Source organism: Pongo abelii, chromosome 21, assembly GCF_028885655.2.
Source record: "Pongo abelii isolate AG06213 chromosome 21, NHGRI_mPonAbe1-v2.0_pri, whole genome shotgun sequence".
Taxonomy (NCBI): domain Eukaryota; kingdom Metazoa; phylum Chordata; class Mammalia; order Primates; family Hominidae; genus Pongo; species Pongo abelii.
Genome location: NC_072006.2, coordinates 49,574,173 through 49,592,761, shown reverse-complemented (window position 1 = coordinate 49,592,761; position 18,589 = coordinate 49,574,173). Strand labels below are relative to the sequence as shown.

The following is an 18,589-nucleotide window of genomic DNA, read 5'->3' as shown; positions in this document are numbered from 1 at the left end:
GTCACTGGGCACTGTGGCTTTATTATACATTTAAATTAATTGTAATTGTAAAAATAAAAATTCTGCTTCTTAGTTGTACTAGCCTTGTTTTAAGTGCTCAATAGCCACATGTGGCTAGTGGCTACTGTATCAGGTGGTGCAGACACAGAACATTTCCAGTTGCAGAAATTCCTGTTAGGGCTGCTTTGGATGGTGTGAGACTGAGTCAGGACCTCTGGGTTTGGGTTTCAGCTTTTACCAGCTGTTACCTGTGCTCCAACAGCCTATAGGGAGGCAAGTCAGAGCTTAGCACACAGTAAGTGCTCAATATATGGTGTTCTCATCATCAGTGCCATCTTTTTGGGTAAAATATTAGTTTAAGAAGACCCCCCAGGAGATTGAGACCATCCTGGCTAACACGGTGAAACCCTATCTCTACTAAAAATACAAAAAAAATTAGCCGGGCGTGGTGGCGGGCGTCTGCAGTCCCAGCTACTCGGGAGGCTGAGGCAGGAGAATGGCGTGAAGCTTGGAGGTGGAGCTTGCAGTGAGCCGAGATCGTGCCACTGCACTCCAACCTGGGCGACAGAGCGAGACTCCATCTCAAAAAAAAAAAAAAAAAAAAAAAAAGAAGACCCCCATATTATCTATTGATATTTAAAATTACCCCCAAACTTAGGGGCTTATAACAACATAAATATTATCTCACATTGTTTCTGTGAGTCAGAATTCAGGAGCATTAGCTGGGTGATTCTGGCTCCATCTTGTGAGGTTGCAGTCAATGTTGGCCAGGTCTTGCTGTCATCTGAAAGTTTGACTGGACTGGAGGATCCACTTCCAAGATGGCTCAGTTACATTTCTGACAACTGGGTGCTAGCTATTGGCAGGAGGCCTCAGTTCCTCATTGCGTGGACCCACATAGGGCTGATTGACAGTCCTTGTGATGCGGCAGCTGGTTTCTCTCAGAGCAAGTGATCCAAGAGAGCCACCAAGTGGAAGCTGCAGTGACTTTTAGGACTTAGCTTGGAAGTCACCCACTATCTCTTCCATAATATTGCATGGGCCACATGGGTCAGCCCTATTCATTGTGAGAGGAGACCACCCAGGGGCAGGAGCACCTGGATACAAGACTCATTGGAAGCCATCTTAAATGCTGGCTGACATAGCCCCATCAGTGGTCAACCTCGAATAGGGCTTTATCTGTCTGGAGAGCCAACTCTGGTTATTTCTGATAATATATAATATTTCTGAGAATTGGGCAGTGGATGCAAAATGGATTTTGGACACTATTGGTCCACTTTTTGTTTTTTAATTTTTTGAGGTGGAGTCTCACTCTGTCGCCCAGGCTGGAGTGCCGTGGTATGATCTCAGCTCACTGCTATCTCTGCCTCCCAGGTTCAAGTGATTCTCCTGCCTCAGCCTCCCAAGTAGCTGAGATTACAGGCATGTGCCACATTGCCCGGCTAATTTTTGTATTTTTAGTAGAGACAGGGTTTTACCATGTTGTCTAGCCTGGTCTCAAACTCCTGATCTCATGCGATCTGCCCACCTCGGCCTCCCAAAGTGTTGGGATTACAGGCATGAGCCACCACACCTGGCCAAAATGTAGGCACAGGTTTAACTAGTTTTCTATTTGTTTCCAACCTCGATTAAACTCACTAAATTTACGGGGGAAATCTCGTGTTTTGGCCCGGTCTCAAACCGGCGACCTTTCGTGTGTGAGGCGAATGTGATAACCACTACATTACAGAAGCCAGGCATGGGCCCACTTTTTGTTCATGATCTTGCCAATCTTCAGAGGCAGCAAAACCACGGGACAATGCCTGCATGGGGTGTGGGAAGGCCTACAAGCGAAACACATCTCCCCTACCTATGATTTGCTATGTTGTTTGGGGAGTAGACAGAATTCTAAGATGGCCTGCAAGATTTCTGCCCTGTGTATACAACCTGTATAATTCTCTCTCCTTGAGGACCTGTAAATATGATGGGATGCCACAAGGTTTACGATTAGTTTACATTAGATAGCAAAGGTGAAAGTGCCCACCTGGTGGCAAGCAGCCAGCTGTAGTGGGGGTTTATCACTTTGCCCTCTAAATGCATTATTGTGCCACTGCTACCCTGCCTGCCTTTGTCCCTTAGGGTCTGGAACAGGGCCAAGCCTGTCTAGGAGGCTGTTTTGAGCTGGTCTGTGGCAAAACTTTACAGATGGTTTTGTTTGTTTGTTTGTTTGTTTGTTTTTCTTTTTTTAGACAGTCTCGCTCTGTTGCCCAGGCTGGAGTGCAGTGGCACAATCTCAGCTCACTGCAACCTCTGCCTCCTAGGTGCAAGCGATTCTTGTGCCTCGGCCACCCAAGTAGCTGGGACTACAGGTGCACACCACCATGTCCGGCTACATTTTGTATTTTTTATTTTTTGAGACAGAGTCTAGTTGTCACCCAAGCTGGAGTGCAGTGGCGTGATCTCAGCTCACTGCAACCTTCGCCTCCTGGATTCAAGCGATTCTTCTGTCCCAGTCTCCCGAGTAGCTGGGATTACAGGTGTGAGCCACCGCGCCCAGCCTATTTTTGTATTTTTAGTAGAGACGGGGTTTTACCATGTTGGCCAGGCTGGTCTAGAACTCCTGACCTCAAGTGATCTGAAGTGATCTGCCCGGCTCGGCCTCCCAAAGTGCTAGGATTACAAGCGTGAGCCACCATGCCTGGCCACAACCTTGTAGATGTATTATGGGTTTCACTTCCCTTAAAACCACTTCCTCTCTCCCTTGCCATCTTCACAGGTCTGTGCCCTACCCAAGGGGAAGCTGCCAGAGAATTTTACCTATGCTGTGGTTATAACTTAATAGAACTTAAAAAAAAAAAAAAGAAAGAGAGAGAAACCCCAAGGTCAGTACTTAAACTGGGGAACTAGCTTGTTAATAATGGTGGAACACCAGGCAGCATGAGAGCTGGTAAATTGGAGATTTGGGCCTTATCCTCCCTACATGCCCCATCCTCACCGTCTGCAACACACATGTCACCCACACACAGCAGTACGGTACAATGAGAATGAAGAGAAACTCAGAGACCCAGATTTAGAGGTAGGAGTGCAGGATTCGAATCAATTGTAGGCTTTGCCATGTGCTGTGACCTTAGCCTCCTGTCTTGGAGCCTCAGTTTCCCCATCTATAAAATGAGGAGGAAATACTGACTAGGGCCATGATTCTTAACCCTGGCTGCTCACTAGATTCACATGGGAGGGTTTCAAACAATACAGATGCCTGAGCTCCACACTCAGAGATGTTAATAGAATTGTTCCATGGCATGGCTGGTATATTAATTTTTTTTTTTTTTTTTTGAGATGGAGTTTCACTCTGCTGGAGAGACCCTAGGCTGGAGTGCAGTGGCGTGATCTCAGCTCACTGCAGCCTCCGCCTCCTGGGTTCAAGCAATTCTCCTGCCTCAGCCTCCTGAGTAGCTGGGATTACAGGCACACGCCACCACACCTGGCTACTGTTTTGAATTTTTAGTAGAGACAGGGTTTCACCATGTTGGCCAGGCTGGTCTCAAACTCCTGACCTCGGGTGATCCACTCACCTCGACCTCCCAAAGTGCTGGGATTACAGGCGTGAGCCACTGCACCCGGCCCGGTATATTAATTTTTATAGCTTGGTAAATGATTCTAATATAAAGAGGACTAAATTAACTCATAAATAGGTTTTAGTGTTTGGAAATTCCCTGGAAGAATGTAGAATTCTGTGCATAAACCCCCAAAGGGTCTCCCTCTGTCACCCAGGCTGGAGTGTAGTGGTGCAATCACAGCTCACTGCAGCTTCCACTACCTGGGCTCCAGTGATCCTCCCACTTCAGTATCCCCCCTGCCCCCACCCCATAGCTGGGACTACAGGCGTGCACCACCACACCTGCTAATTTTTTTTTTTTTTTTTTTTTTGAGACGGAGTCTCACTCTGTCCCCCAGGCTGGAGTGCAGTGGCACGATCTCGGCTCACTGCAAGCTCCGCCTCCCAGGTTCACGCCGTTCTCCTGCATCAGCCTCCTGAGTAGCTGGAACTACAGGCGCCCGCCACCACGCCTGGCTAATTTTTTGTATTTTTTGGTAGGGACGGGGTTTCACCGTGTTAGCCAGGTTGGTCTCTATCTCCTGACCTCGTGATCCGCCCGCCTCGGCCTCCCAAAGTGCTGGAATTACAGGCGTGAGCCACTGCGCCCAGCCCTATTTTTACATTTTTTTGTAGAGATGGGGGGGGGGGGGTCTTGTTATGTTGCCCAGGGTGGTCTCGAACTCCTGGGCTTAAGTGATCCTTGCGCCTCGGCCTACCAAAGCGCTGGGATTAAGGCCCGTTTTTTAAATATAAATAAAATGAGAACTTAATGCTCGGGTGGAGAACAGTGCCACCTGCTGGTTTCACTTTGCATTAGCAATATCTAAATATCTGCCAATGCCATATAATGCAATTCACTGTTTATTGAGCGCCAACTCAACATGCGAGGCATTGTGATGCACCCTTTAGGACATGCAGAGATAAGAGCTCCTTTCCCCATGAAGCTGACAGCCTAGAGGGGACAATGGGCATGTAGGTAAAACCTTTGATCCAAAGCATGCAGTCGATATGGTCCCACTGAGGGTCTGTGGGAATACAAGAAAAAAGCGTGGGGCCAGGGCTGGCTTCATGGTTGTGCAGCCCGTGCTTGGAAGGCCCCTGCACTTGGTTTCATCATTTCCTGTGGCTGTCTTGAAATTCTTTTTTTTTTTTATCCCGTGTTCAGTGGAATTAAAATTCTTTAATAATTTTTGAACAACGGGCCATTTTGCACTGGGGCCCACAAATTATATAGCTAGTTCTACCTGGAGTAGTTTGGGAAATTTTGGAAGAGGCGACATAGGACCTGGCAGGGCAGTAGTGGAGGGAGAGGAAAACAGGAGGCATATGGTAGTGTGGAAGGAGGGGTGGGATCCTTAGGCCTGGGTGACTGGGTGGTGTGGGGGAAGGAGCTAGAGCTGGTGCTGCAAGGCAGGTGGAGAGGGAAAGGAGTTTGATGTTAAATGGCTTCAGACTCAGTGCAAGGAAGACCTCCAAGGACAGTTTCAGCAGCTGGAACTCAGAAGCTAGGCCAGGGCTGGAGCTTTGGTCACAGACTTCCAGATGGATACCTTGGTGACACCAAAGGTTATAGGATCCCCTGAGATGGGTGAGGACTAAGACAGAGCTGTATGGCTGGGTCTGGGCTTTTGGTCCAACCTAGATTCTTGGCTTCTGGGACTCCTGCCTTGAGGAGTGGTGGAGGAAGACTTTGGGGGCAGGGCTGGACGATGAGCGCTTGAGCCCCAATTCCCCATGTGGTGCGCTATGACACTCTTCTCAGCCTCCTCCCTCCCGGCTGCCTGCTTCAACACCACCATAGACGGTGAGTCAGGCGCTCATTTCAGGGACATTTCCCATTCAACTCATTTGCTGCCTTCCTCAGCCAAGATTCACCTTCAGGGGCCACAGGCTTCTTCCTCACCCCTCACAGTGGGTTGCAGCCTGCTGATGGCAGATGACAGAACTTAGTTAAGACTTTGGGAAGGCTAAAGAACATACCCCATTTCCTCTCCTCTGGGTATTGTTAGTTTCTTTTTTCTCATGGGACTTTCCATACCCTGGGGGAGGAGTTTTACAAGAAATGAGCTCTTCCTTAGGAGGGCAAGCTCTTCCCCAGAGGGTTAGAACCTGGAACCCACATTTCAGACCAGTTTTCCCATCAGGCACCACCAGAGGCTGGTACAGGTAGCTGGCACCCATGATACTTATCTGTGTCCTTGATTCCAATAGCCCAAGCCAGTGTTCTGCCTGTTTTTTTTCCTTCCCTATAAAGCACAGACTAGGTAGAGGGTGGGTAAGCTGGTCAGGAATAGATTGTGATTCTGTCCGTCAGCCCCATGCAGAGAGGCCCCCCCTCTCAACTACATTATCGCCCAGTCAATCCCAGGAGTTCTGCCCAGGGCTATCCTGGGAAAGCTTTGTTTTGAAAGGGTCCCGTGGTCACCTCTGGGCCTGGGATGCACCCTTGCTTGGGATGGAGAGATAGCCAGTAGGGTAACATCCCCAGGGCAGGGACAGGGACTCAGGATGCCAGCTGCCTCTGCACGCTGTTCCTCCTCTAGAAAACGTCAAAAAGGTAGGCTCTCTGCTCCATCAGACTTGTGGTTCTTTTCTTTCTGTGCAGGTCCCGTTTTTTGTGTGTGGGTGTGAGGGTTGGGGGAGGCACACTTGGGGAGGTGGCTCATACAGACCAAACTCTGCCTTGGATAGGATTGATTTTAATGCAGCTATAGAATCCCTGATCCTCAGGACTGCGTCCTGCTGGACCTGTGGGAGAAGTGACTGGGGGGACAGTTAAGGCAGCAAGACCTTATCACTGTCCAGGCACCTGCCCAGCCACCAAAGCTGTGGGCCAGGGAGCAAACACAGGCAAGGGTACTATGCCTGGCTGCAGTCAGAGAGAGTCTCAGGAGGAGCAGGTCTTTGTGTTCCAGGGCAGGACACAGTGCTCTAGGTGGGAACTGGTGTTCCAGGTGGGACCAAATGCCCCAGCTGAGACTCAGAGAGACCCGGCATTTCAGGTGGATCTAATATTCCAGGCAGGACCTGGTGCTCCAGGGTCCTGATGCTCCAAGAGCTTGCCCCCCATGCCTGGGTGTGTGAAGCTGTGTGTTTTCTCTTCAAGAGGGGACACAGATGCCTGGAGGGTAAATGTCCCAGACTTGGCTCCTCAGGGCATGTGAAATTGTATGTGAGAAGCAGGGAGAGCTGAAGAGAGAAAAGGACAGAGGGATAGGGCCACGCACATAGGTCTACAGACTAAATACTGAGGGGGAAGGGAGAGAGAGAGGTTTAGAGACAGAGTGAGAAGAGATGAAGACAGGGAGAGCCACACATGATGGACACAAAGACAGCACCACTCAGGTCTTGTCTTCCTGTATGTGTAAGGACGAGGGAGGGAGTGAGCAGGGTAAGAGCCACCAGGCCCGGTTTCTAGGGTGAGCCTTCAGCTGCCCTTCTGCAGCAAAGGGGCAAGGAAGCAGGGCCTAGAACCCAGAAACACGTCCCCGCCCCTGGCGCGGGCGCAGCCCTCCACGGTGGGCAGCCGGGGCTACCCGGCGCGCCTAAGTCTGGATGAAGAGGTGGAAGTTGGTGCGCGTGAACTCCTGATGGATGCTCTCCAGGAGCGCGTCAGCGTCGGTGGCGGGCTCGGGGACGCCGGGGTGACCCAGCCGCGCGCTGTATTCCGGGGTGTAGGTAAAGGAGAAGGCACTAGGGTAGAAGAGCCCGTCGGCGCGCACCAGGCTCATGGGGATTGTGATGGGAGCGCGCAGCCAGCGCCAGTCGCTGCAGAAGGCCGCCACGTCCGGCACCACGCACACCAGGGACCGCGGGCTCCTGGGGGTGGAGCACCAGGGTGAGGGCTGCGGCGAATCTGACTACGCGTGCGCCCCCGACTACGCGTGCGCCCCCTTCCCCTGCTCCCCGGGGCCCAAGGGAGGCTGCTTCCCCACCCCGTACCTGTACATGGTTTCTGCCTCCACGTCCCCAAACCACACCTTGAGCCCCGCGTGGAAGTTCTCTCCGTGGAGCTCCAGCGTGGCCACGTCGCCCCCGCCGCTCAGCTGGGGGAGGGTGGGACCAGGTGAGGTGAGAGAACCAAGCAGGGCGGGAACCTGCTGCCCCCCACTCACTAGCACCCCCACTGCCCAGTGCAGGCAGGGTCCACTGCCCAACGCCCCTAGCGCCCGGCTTCACCTCTAGGGTGCTGATGAGAGGCACCGGAGTGACCGGCTCCAGGGTACACGCCAGGCTGGTGCTGAAGGAAAATTCCACCGACTCGGTGCCGATGATGGTCCAGCAAGAGCTGTCGTTAAGCAGAGCCCTGTTCGCCTCTTTGGGGCAGGGAGAGGCCTGGGAGGAGACCCAAGGGGACGAGGCCGAAGCTTCTCATGGTGGCCACCAGCGTAGGGAGCCAGTATGGTGCGTGGGCTTCTGCATTAGACCGAACTGGATACTAATCCTAGGCTCTGGAGTTCACTTGTCCCCTCAGCTTGGACAGTGCCCTTAAGTTCTCTCACTTAGAGTTAAGTAAGCTTCTTGGGCTAGCTGATTTTTTCTTTCTTTCTTTCTTTCTTTCTTTCTTTCTTTCTTTCTTTCTTTCTTTCTTTCTTTCTTTCTTTCTTTCTTTCTTTCTTCCTTTCTTTCTTTCTTTCTCTTTCTTTCTTTCCTTCCTTCCTTCTTTTTCTTTCTTTCCCTTTTTCTTTTCTTTTCTTTCTTTCCTTTCTCTCTCTCTCTCTCTCTCTCTCCCTCTCCCTCTCCCTCTCCCTCTCCCTCTCTCTCTCCCTCTCTCCCTCCCTCTCTCCCTCTCTCCCTCCCTCCCTCCCTCTCTCTCTCTCTCTCTTCTTCCTTCCTTCCTTTCTTCCTTTTTTTTTGAGACTGAATCTCGCTCTGTCGCCCAGGCTGGAGTGCAATGGCCTGATCTTGGCTCACTGCAACCTCCGCCTCCCGGGTTCAAACGATTCTCCTGCCTCAGCCGCCTGGGTAGCTGGGATTACAGGTGCTGGCCACCTAGCCCAAATAATTTTTTTGTATTTTTAGTAGAGACAGGGTTTCACCATGTTGGCCAGGCTGGTCTCAAACTCCTGGCCTTGTGATCCTCCTACCTCAGCCTCCCAAAGTGTTGGGATTACAGGCGTGAGCCATTGGCCCGGCCTGGGATAGCTGATTTCTAAGGGTCTTTTTTCTTGGGATTCCAGAATTTTTTTTTTAACATTGTGCAATTCTATGCTTTAATAATCTACAATTTTAATATTCTTTGGGAAGGCATATTCTTGGGGAAGGAATAATACTTGCTATTTTCCACATATTATAATTCTATCTCCTAACATTCTATGATAATGTTCTTTTGGGAGTACTGCTGCTTAATGATAATTATTATTTTCCACATTTTATAATTTCCCACATTCTGTGTCTTTGTCTGTGCTTTGAATAGTCTTTGCTCATTAATTACCTATCATGATTTTTATTTACATCCTACAATTTTATATCCCAATTTATTTCCTTATTTTTTTTGAGATGGAGTCTCGCTCTTGTCACCCAGGCTAGAGTGCAATGGTGTGATCCTGGCTCACTGCAACTTCCACCTCTCGGGTTCAAGCAATTCTCCTGCCTCAGCCTCCTGAGTAGCTGAGATTACAGGCGCCCACCGCCATGCCCAGCTAATTTTTGTATTTTTAGTAGAGATGGGATTTCACCATGTTGACCAGTCTAGTCTCGAACTCCTGACCTCAGGTGTTCTGCCCACTTCAGCCTCCCATAGTGCTGGGATTACAGGCATGAGCCACCGCACCTGGCTATATCCCAATATTTTATGACCCTAAAATTCTTTGGGAAGGAATATTGCTTCATACTATTACTTATTACTATTTTTCTACATCCTATGATTCTGTCCTGGGAGTCTATGATTTTAATGTTCCATGGGAGGCTGCTCGGGAAGTAGCAACCATGGTGAGGGTGATGATGTTACATTCTGTGCTTCTCTGCATTCTCACTTTCCAGGACACTTGGTGCTGGTATTCTCTGCTTCTTACCTGAAATTGCACCACCTTCTCTGTGGCAAGGCATAAGTAGGTGCCACCCCCTCCTGGGGGACTGCCTGGAAACTGGAATGCACACTTGTGCAGCTGGGAGATGGGCTCATCCACATCAAGGAGCGCACACTGTTTGGCTACTTTACGGATGATCTGCAAAGGAAGGGTGGTAAGAACAGTGGTGGCAAGGAGCCCGGGCGTCCAGAGGCTGCCCTCCTAGCTGGCTGTCTGCTACTCCAGTAGCCACACAGGCACTAGCAGATTCCCCCTGCCCTTTGACTTCTGTCTGGTCCTATGCGACACTGGGTGAGAACAGGTGTCTCCATGCCTTGGGGCCTCACTCTCCAGCCCTGCCCGTGTGTGCCACATTCTCTGCATGGATCTGAGGGGACCCCTCCAGGCATGCCCTCCCTTCCTATACCATGGGAGGTAGTGTGATGCCGGTGACCGTGCAGACGAGCTGCACCAGGGAACCATAGCGAACGTAGCCCTCTCGCGGTGGGAAGTCTCCTTGGGAAGAGTGCCCATCAGCTGGGGGTCAAAAAAAGCAAGGGACAAGGTTTTCAGCGGCCCCCAAGCTTCTGCCTTAAACCCTGCCTTCTTGCCTCTGGCTTTTCCTCACATCACACATGGGCCCTGCGGGAAGGGGTGGTACTCAGGGGAGCCGACTGAAGGTTCTAATTCTGGAGAGGCCATTTGAGGCCATCCTCACAAATGTCTGCCCTGGGGGCAGGGGTTGGGGGCAGGCAGCTTAGTTGATATAAGGGGAAAGGGCATGGATAAGGGAGTCAGAATAGCTTGGAACAGTCACCAGCTCACTGGGACTGTAGTCAAGTCTTTTTGTGTTTCTGAGCCTTAATCACATGGGGAAGAGTTTACCTTCCTTAAGGAGTTGTGGTGGAGGTTAAATAAGCTAATGCATGCGAAGTGCCCAGCCCCAGGGCCTGCAGATGTCATTACCCAGGTGGAGCGTGAAGGCAGCCCACTGTCGTGCACTGGCCACAAAGGCCCCATTCTCCACAGAGAGGTAGCGTGTGGAGACTGTCTGAGAGCGCAGGCGGTTGAAGAGGGAGACCTTTGAGCCGGAGGATATGCACACTGTGACGGTGAGGATCAGGGTTAGGGTGAGGGGATAGGGTTAGGGTTAGGATTAGGGGTTAGGGTTAGGGTGAGCGTTAGGGTTAGGGTTGGGGTTAGGGTGAGGGTGAGGGTTAGGATTAGGGTGAGGGTTAGAGTGAGGGTGAGGGTAAGGATTAGGATTAGGGTGAGGGTTAGGGTGAATAAGGGGGTCAGGGTGAGGGTTAAGGTTAGTTGGTGTTATCAGTTCCCTGGCCTGGCTCGGTCCCTTGGACTTTCCAGACAGTTTCCAATCTTCTGTCCCTGTGCCGGCCTGGCTAATGTGCCCACAGGCCTAGATACACTGGACATTCCCAGTTCACAGCTGTTTTTCCAGGACCTGCTGTAGTCCTGCTTTGGAACCTTTTCCTGCTCCTTTGCTGCCTGGACATCTTTCAGTTCAACAAACAAAAGTAAACCTTTTTTTTTTTTGAGAAAGCATCTCACCCTGTCACCCAGGCTGGACTGCCGTGGTGGTATCACAGCTCACTGCAGCCTCGACCTCTTGGGTTCAAGTGATCTTCTGATCTCAGCCTCCCAAGTAGCTGGGACAACAGGTGCAGGCCACCATGCCAGGCTAATTTTTTTTTTTTTTTTTTTTTTTTTTTTGGTAGAGACAAAGTTTCGCTATGTTGCCCCAGCTAGTCTTGAACTCCTGGGATCAAGTGATCTGCCCACCTTGGCCTGTTGGGATTACAGGCATGAGCCACCGTGCCTCGCCTATGTCACTTTTAGTCTGTCCCCAGTTCAACCACTGCCTAGTTCAACTTTTGTCTGCTCTGGGACCCCAACTCCCAACCTGGAGTTTGGTATCTGTCCCTTTCCTCTCTGCTTTTCATCCTCCAACTCTTCTCATCCCCAGGCCTGGGCTGCACCCACTCATCCAGACTCCTTCCCCTCTCAGCTCCGACTCCACCTTTTCCACTCTGATCCCTTATAGCCCAGCCTACCCCCACCTCCGCGCCCCAATTTAGCCGCTCTGGGCTTGGTTGCACCTCCCCGCCCGGGCCCGCGGTCAGGCCCCGCCCTGCTCACGATCGGTGTTTTTCAGTGACTGCTTCTTCTGCGAGGGCTTCGAGATGACCTTGATGAGGCGGCTGTGGAAGGTACCCAGCTCCCGGCCCCCGCGCAGCACCAGCCGCAGCACCAGCCGAAAGTGCTTCCTCTTGTCTGCATCTGAGATGTACAGGGTCTTGGCGCAGCCGAATTCCTAGGGGGCTCGCAGGGACAGGGCCATCTCATCCCAGCCCTCCCCCGTCGGATGAACCAACCTCTCCCAGATATCGGACGTCCGCCCCGTTGGAGGTGACCAGAAGCTCCACCATCCAGGCTCTCAGGCTCGGCCTTAAGGCAGGACCCCGGCCTCCCGGTCTCCCCACCTATCTCTTGGCTTTCGGAGGGGAGTAAAGGAGCCCTCCTTTCCCAGGAGAGGCAGGGATGGGAGCAGGAATCGGACCCCTTCCCGTGCGCTCTCACCCTGGAGTCCGGCTGCTGCTCGAAATTCAACTTCTGCGTCTCAGCGGCGCTGCCGGACGCGCTGTCCAGTCCCATGTAACCGCAGACCGTGGGTCCCGCATCCCCAGCCTGGTGAGCTGGAAAGGGACGCGAACTGGCTCTGCAAGGACTCGGGAGGACGCAGGTGCCAGGCAAGCTTAGAGCTCGCCGCCAGAGGGCGCGGGGAGACTGCGCCTGCGAACCGCCCCCTCTCGGGCCCAATCTCGTGGTCCTCCCTACAGAGCAGGAGGTAGGCAGCCCTTGAGTCCGCCCTCACCTTCGTCCTGCCCTGGCTTCACCCTCCAGCCAGGCCCCGAGAGGTAGACACAGGGCGGGGGGCAGAAGAACCTGCGGAGATAAGTGAGTGTTGGATTCGTGCATCCATCTCCACTTGGCTCTCCTGTAAGCACGGCAAGGTAGTAGCATAAACCCAGCAGAACCTTCATTTCCTCCTCCCGCTCCCCGCAACGCTTTTTCATGACTGTAAACCCCATTCATAGCCAAACTTTATTGTTTTTATACCCCTCATTCAACTCATCAGAAGGTCCTGTCCACTCCACCTTCAAAATATAATATATCCAGAATCCACTGGCTTTTTACCACCTCGCCCTTCATCCCAGCCACCATTACTTTTTGCCTGGACCACAGCATCAGCCTTCAAACTGGTCTATTTCCAGAAAGTTATGTTTCTATCTCCTCCCCATTTCGAACAGCAGCCAGAGTGCTCCTTCCTTCCTTTCTCTCTGTTTCTTTTTTTTTCTTCTTTCCTTCCTTCCTTCCTTCTTTCCTTCCTTCTTTCTTTTTCTTTCTTTTTTTTTTTTTTTTTTGAGACAAGGTCTTGCTCTATTGCCCAGGCTAGAAAGCAGTAACTTGATCTCGGCTGTCTTGGCTCACTGCAACCTCTGCCTCCCCAACTGATCCTCCCACCTCAGCCTCCTGAGTAGGTGAGACTACAGACACAAGCCACCACACCCATCTAACTTTTGTATTTTTTGTACAGACATGGTTTTGTCATGTTGCCCATGCAGGTCTGGAACTTCTGGGCTCAAGCAATCTGCCCCACCTGGGCCTGCCGAAGTGCTGGGATTACAGGCATGAGCCACCAGGCTGGCCAGAGTGTTTTGTTAAAAACATGAGTCAAATCATGTTAACTCCTTAAAATCCTCCACTGGTTTAAAATTCAAAGTCCTCCTGAGATCTGACCCCTGCTTACCTCTCTGACTTGTTTCCTACAACTCCTCCCTCTGATTTCAGCCACTGTCATTTCTTTTGTACCTCAAACAGGCCTAATTGGTACAGCTTCAAGGTCTTCCCATTTTCTGTTGCCCTTTTTTTTTTGAGACTGAGTCTTGCTCTGTCACCAGGCTGGAGTACAGTGGCATGATCTCGGCCCACTGCAACCTCTGCCTCCCGGGTTCAACCAATTATCCTGCCTCAGCCTCCTGAGCAGCTGGAATTACAGGTGCCCGCCACCATGCCCAGCTGATTTTGTATTTTTTGGTAGAGAGGGGGTTTCACCATATTGGCCAGGCTGGTCTCGAACTCCTGACCTCAGGTGATCCGCCCACCTCGGCCTCCCAAAGTGCTGGGATTACAGGTGTGAGCCATCGCGCCCAGCCCTTCTGTTCCTTCTAATTGTAGCACGCTTTCCCCAGATATTCTCCTGTCTGGCTCCATTTCAGCATTCAAGTTTCAGTTCCAATGTTACCTCCCAAAAGGTCTCTCAACCTCCTTGACCTTTCTAGCTAATGTCCCCCCTGCCTTCAGTTTCCGTCAAATGGCGTCGTTCAGTTTTCCTTCTAGTGCTCATCATAATCTGCAAGTATCTTGTTTCCTGATTTGTGGGGAGTTTACTGTCTGTCTCTTCCACACTTGAGTGAGAGTGTGGGCTACAGAGCAGGGGCTGTTTCTGTCTTGTTCAGCTGTATGCCCAGTGCCCAGCAGTACCCAAAGAGCCTGGTGCATACATGATAAACACTCAGTAAGTAGTTGTTGAATGAATGAATAAGTGAATCAATGGGAGAATGAGTGAATGAATGGAGACAGGAGATTCACAGGGAATCTCCTGCTATAGAACTATAGACCAAAGTAGGGGCTAATGGTGGCTGAGGGTCAAGGCCCTGGTCAACCAATAGCTGAGATCTCAGCCCTGAGGCCTGCTCTGGGTCTAAAAGAGGCCCAGCAGGTGAATGGAGGAGGTGCATAGGGCTGACAGTTGCAGAGACCTGGGAGGGGCTGCGGAGGCACCTACCGCTTCTCATTTCCGTACGATTTCTGGGCCACCTTGGCATGCAGGATCCGCACAGTCTGTTCACACTGTTGCTGCAGGCACCTGCGCACGCCTCCCCTCAGAATGGTCGTGTGCTCTGGGGATGACCTGGGAGTGGGGCAGGCAGGTCAACCGGCCACAGGAGGGAGAAGAATCAAGGTGGCACAGGGTCCAAGCACTCAGGTTGAGTAAAATGAAGTAGGCAAGGGGTCAGAGTGAGTGGGAGGGTGGGGCTGCTCTATATCCTGCCCCTGTGGGATCAGGAAGAGGAAGCATTAGGTAAGGAGGAGACTTGGCTGCAAATTGTAGGCTAAATATTTAGGCTGCGAGGTGCTCAATGAAGCCTGCATGGAGCCCATGGGACCACCCAGGTTCCACTCTGTGGGTCTGGCGTCATGCCCATTGGAGCCCAGGGCCATAGGGAAATGTGGCTGTGACACAAAGGCTGCACTTATACTGGCTTTGGGATGGAGAAGAGTATTTTAGGGCTGATGGAACTGATAGAGATGAAGCTTCCCCACCCTAGGGAAGGCAGGGTGGGGGAGGAGGGGGGAGGGGAAGGGGGAGCCTTTCCTGGGCTCCTGGCCTGGAGCGCTCTCTAGCCTCCTGCCTACAAACAGAAAAGGGCCCAAAACCTTGTCCTCAGGATGGGGGATGGCCTGGGGGAATCTGAGCCTTTCTGGGGCCAAAGCCATATTCTTCCCTTTCTCCCATGAGAAGTGGCCTGTTGCTGTGTGGGCTTTCCTTCCCTTGATTACAGGAGTCAAGGCAGATGACATTGGTCCTGCAGAGTGAGCCAGGTTAGAGCCTAGAGGTCTGGTGGCTTCTTAACCTGGGGGTCTTGAGTGGTATGGGTGGGTGGGCCCGAGCAATTGCAGGGAGCAAGTAGAGGAGGGGAGGTGGGAGAGATTTGGGGGGTTAGCAGGTTGAGGCCCAAGGAGAGCCATGAAAACCGAGGCTGTCCTTCCGAGCCCTTATTCCTCTTGGCAGGACCGGAGTCTCTCCTCACTCCTGGAGGGGACAGCGTAGGACCGCACCCTCGAAAGCCAGGCCAGACAGGCAGCAGCCACAGCCAGGACTGCTCCACCCCTTGGGGCTCTCCTCAGGGAAGTGCCTTCTAAGCTTCCAATGAATTCCGGCTGCAGAGTGTGGCTGCCCCAGTCTCCCCAGTCTCCCGCTGTAGCCGAATTCCAGCCTGGCCCGCAGCTAGCCCTGTCTGCAGCTCCAAGGGTGGTAGGAGCAGGGGGTGCTGGGTTTGCCCCGCCTCAGGAGGAAGGGGGGATCCCTCCCTGCCAGTGGGAGGGGTTGCAGCCTGCGCTTCCCCACCCCACCCGCCAGCCCTGGGTTAAATGCAGCCGCTGCCTCTGCGTGCTCCAGCTGCCTGGCAGTCCCCACCTAGGGCACGCTGCCACGCTGCCGTTACCTGGTCCAAGTGCCCGGGAGGCTCCGCCTGTCGGCTTCGCTCTGCAGCTGCATCTCTGATCTGTCCTGCAGGCTCAGGTGAGTCAAAGGATTGGGAGGCACTGAGGGGTCTGCAGGGGAGTAGGCATCAAGCCAGATCAGGCGACTGTATTTTAGCAGAGGCACTGCCTAGGGTGCCCTATCTGATTTGCAGTGCCCTTCCCCACTTCTGCAGGGTCCTTTCCAAATCGAGCCCCCACCATCAAAGCCATGAAAATAGGGTCATCCCTTTTCTACTCTCATCCCTCCAGGAACCCCCTGAAATGTCCCTAAGGGACTTTTGAGAAATTATTTACAGGCCTCTCCTCTCTTGCTGCTCCACTCCCTCAACCTCACCTCAGGGCATCTCCGAATCTTTCTTTTTTAATGCAAGGATTAACTCCTCAGAGGAATCCCAGGTTCTAGTATTAATCCTGCCACGACATCGCCATGTACCCTTCAGCAAGACACTACCCTCTCTGGACCTAGTTCCTTTCTTTGTAGAATGAGGGGTTTGGAAAGGTGATGAACTTTGAGGCAGTCACTATTTTGGCTTTCTAGGATTCCTGGGGTGGAGGCAGGGTGCCAGGTGAGAAGTTGGCTCAGACCAAGAATGGGATGAGGGGAACCTTAACCAAGATTTAGGGGCCCAGAGGCGTCTCCGGGTGGGAAAGTATGGGAGGTGGCAGAGGCCCCTTGTGCCTTAGCCCTCATGCTGCCCAGGGATGTTGGCCTCGCCTGTGGCCCAAGCTTGAGAAGGGTTCTCCGCCCTCCCACTTCCACCAGCGCTGCCACATCTTGCTTGGTCACCCTCCCACGACGGGCCCTGACAGAGGATTTATGTTCTACCAGGCCTGGGAGGGGAAAGGGGAGAAGAATCCGGGACGAGAAGGTCGCCTGGAGCGAGAAGCAGGCACTGGCCTCGCTCAGAATAGGCGCATTCACGGAATTGGGGGGCGGGGGCGGAGCTGCGGTTGGGTTAGGGGCGGCTGGCCCTCTCTACCAAGAAACAGCAACAGAAAAATGGCTAACACAGCTTCAGCATGGGGCGCGGGGGTGGGGTAGGAGCTGGAAGGAAATGAGGTTTAGTGACTTCTAGGCGCCAGGGGGCCTCAAGAGAGAGAAGGGGAACCAGGAGCCCTAGGTTCTAATCCTGCTTTTGCAGTTCGGCAGGCTGCCTCCTTGGGGCTTAGTTTTCCTATTTGTATAGTGGGGAGGGGGTGGGGGTGGTGGTCCTTCGTAGTTCTCACGGGGCGTCTCCGGGGCCTCGGGAGGGTAAGCGCTCACCTGTTGCCCCTGCAGGGTCCATGGTGGCTCCACCGGGCCCCAGCCGCTCACCCGCCGCCCTCTGGAAGAGTCCAGTGCTGCTGTCGCTGGAACCCTGCACACCCCTGCTCCTCGGCTCTTGCGCGGGATATATCCTGTCCAGGCCTTATCTCCAAGGCCCCGGGCCCGGGCCCCCTGTTTGCTTGGGGTGGGCGCACCTGCTGGGCAGATGTGGGCTTCCCACGCCCCCTGCCATCTCGGGCGCCCCCTGGCGGTCGCTCCTGAGAGCAGGCGGGAAACAGGCGCCAAGCCGCGCGTTCTCGTGCGCAGCGGGTTTTGGTCCACTCGCTGCCGCACCACCACGCTCGGCCCCGCAACAGGGCGCAGCCCGTCCCTGCCGCCTGCGGTTGGGCAGTGCATGTCTGTGTTTGTGTGTGTGGAGGGGTCTGGGGGGGTTGGCGAGTTGCAAAGACAGCCACACAGAAGCTTGTGTGCGTAGGGGAGTGGGCCGAGGTGGGGAAGGGCTTCTGTCTGCAGAGGTTCGCCTGGCGGGAGGAGAGGCACCAAACGCCCAGGCTGGCTCACAGAAACTAGCAGGCGTGGGATTCTATCCTGCCGCAGCCACTTTTTGGCCGAATGACTTTAGTTACCAGCGCTTAACTTTTCTGAGCCTCAATTTCCTTGTCTGTATGATGGGGACAGTCACAGCCTTATTGCAGAGAGGATTAAATGCCACAATGCGTGAAGAGCATTTAACACTGTGCCTGACATTTAAGAAAGACCTGGGTTTTTTTTCAGTTTAAATTTTGCATATTTGTATCTACGTATCTATTCTTATTTACTATTCTGCAGTTCCACAAAGAATCTCTTGTCGGCCAAGCGCGGTGGCTCACGCCTGTAATCCCAGCACTTTGGGAGGCCGAGGTGGGAGGATCACCTGAGGTCAGGAGTTTGAGACCAGCCTGACCAACATGGCAAAACCCTCTCTCTACTAAAAATACAAAAAATTAGCCAGGTGTGGTGGCAGGAGCCTGTAATCCCAGCTACTCGGGAGGCTGAGGCAGGAGAATCGCTTGAACCTGGGAGGCAGAGGTTGCAGTGAGCTGAGATCATGCCACTGCACTCCAGCCAGGACGACAGAGCAAGACTCTATCTCAAAAAAAAAAAAATAAATAAATAAAATAAATAAATAAATAAAAGAATCTCTTGTGTTTCCGAGCAATCCCACTGTGATGAGAATTTTTACATTCTGAAACATTTCAAACATACACAAAAATAGAGAGATTAGTAAAATAAACCTGTAACTGTCTTCCCCCTCCAAGTGCCTATCACCCAGAATAAGAGCAGTGTAAATACTGTTGCTTTTCTATTTTCCTTCCTCCCTCCAGGCTCTGACACCTCCATTCTCTGTCC

The 18,589-nt window shown here is 52.6% G+C and overlaps 1 protein-coding gene across 2 annotated transcripts; it reads right to left on the bottom strand.

Annotated features, from left to right (window-relative positions):
* Positions 1-6,262: 6,262 nt before the first annotated feature.
* RBPJL (recombination signal binding protein for immunoglobulin kappa J region like) lies at positions 6,263-17,302 on the bottom strand. 2 transcript variants are annotated; one of them, NM_001168573.1, is given in 12 exon segments: positions 6,263-7,396; positions 7,520-7,623; positions 7,757-7,912; positions 9,592-9,744; positions 10,013-10,122; positions 10,552-10,689; positions 11,743-11,917; positions 12,184-12,299; positions 12,479-12,549; positions 14,453-14,578; positions 15,894-16,002; positions 17,198-17,291. In NM_001168573.1, coding segments are annotated over 12 exon segments (1,554 nt in total). In that variant the 5' UTR covers positions 17,220-17,291; the 3' UTR covers positions 6,263-7,122.
* Positions 17,303-18,589: the final 1,287 nt, after the last annotated feature.

Coding starts and splice junctions, on each gene's coding strand:
- RBPJL (XM_024238443.2), bottom strand. CDS start 17,219: ATGGACCCTGCAGGGGCAACAG. Junction 9,745..10,012: donor GCATCACACTACCTCCCATG/GTATAGGAAGGG, acceptor CTTCCTTTGCAG/ATCATCCGTAAAGTAGCCAA. Junction 7,913..9,591: donor AGAAGGTGGTGCAATTTCAG/GTAAGAAGCAGA, acceptor GTCTCCTCCCAG/GCCTCTCCCTGCCCCAAAGA.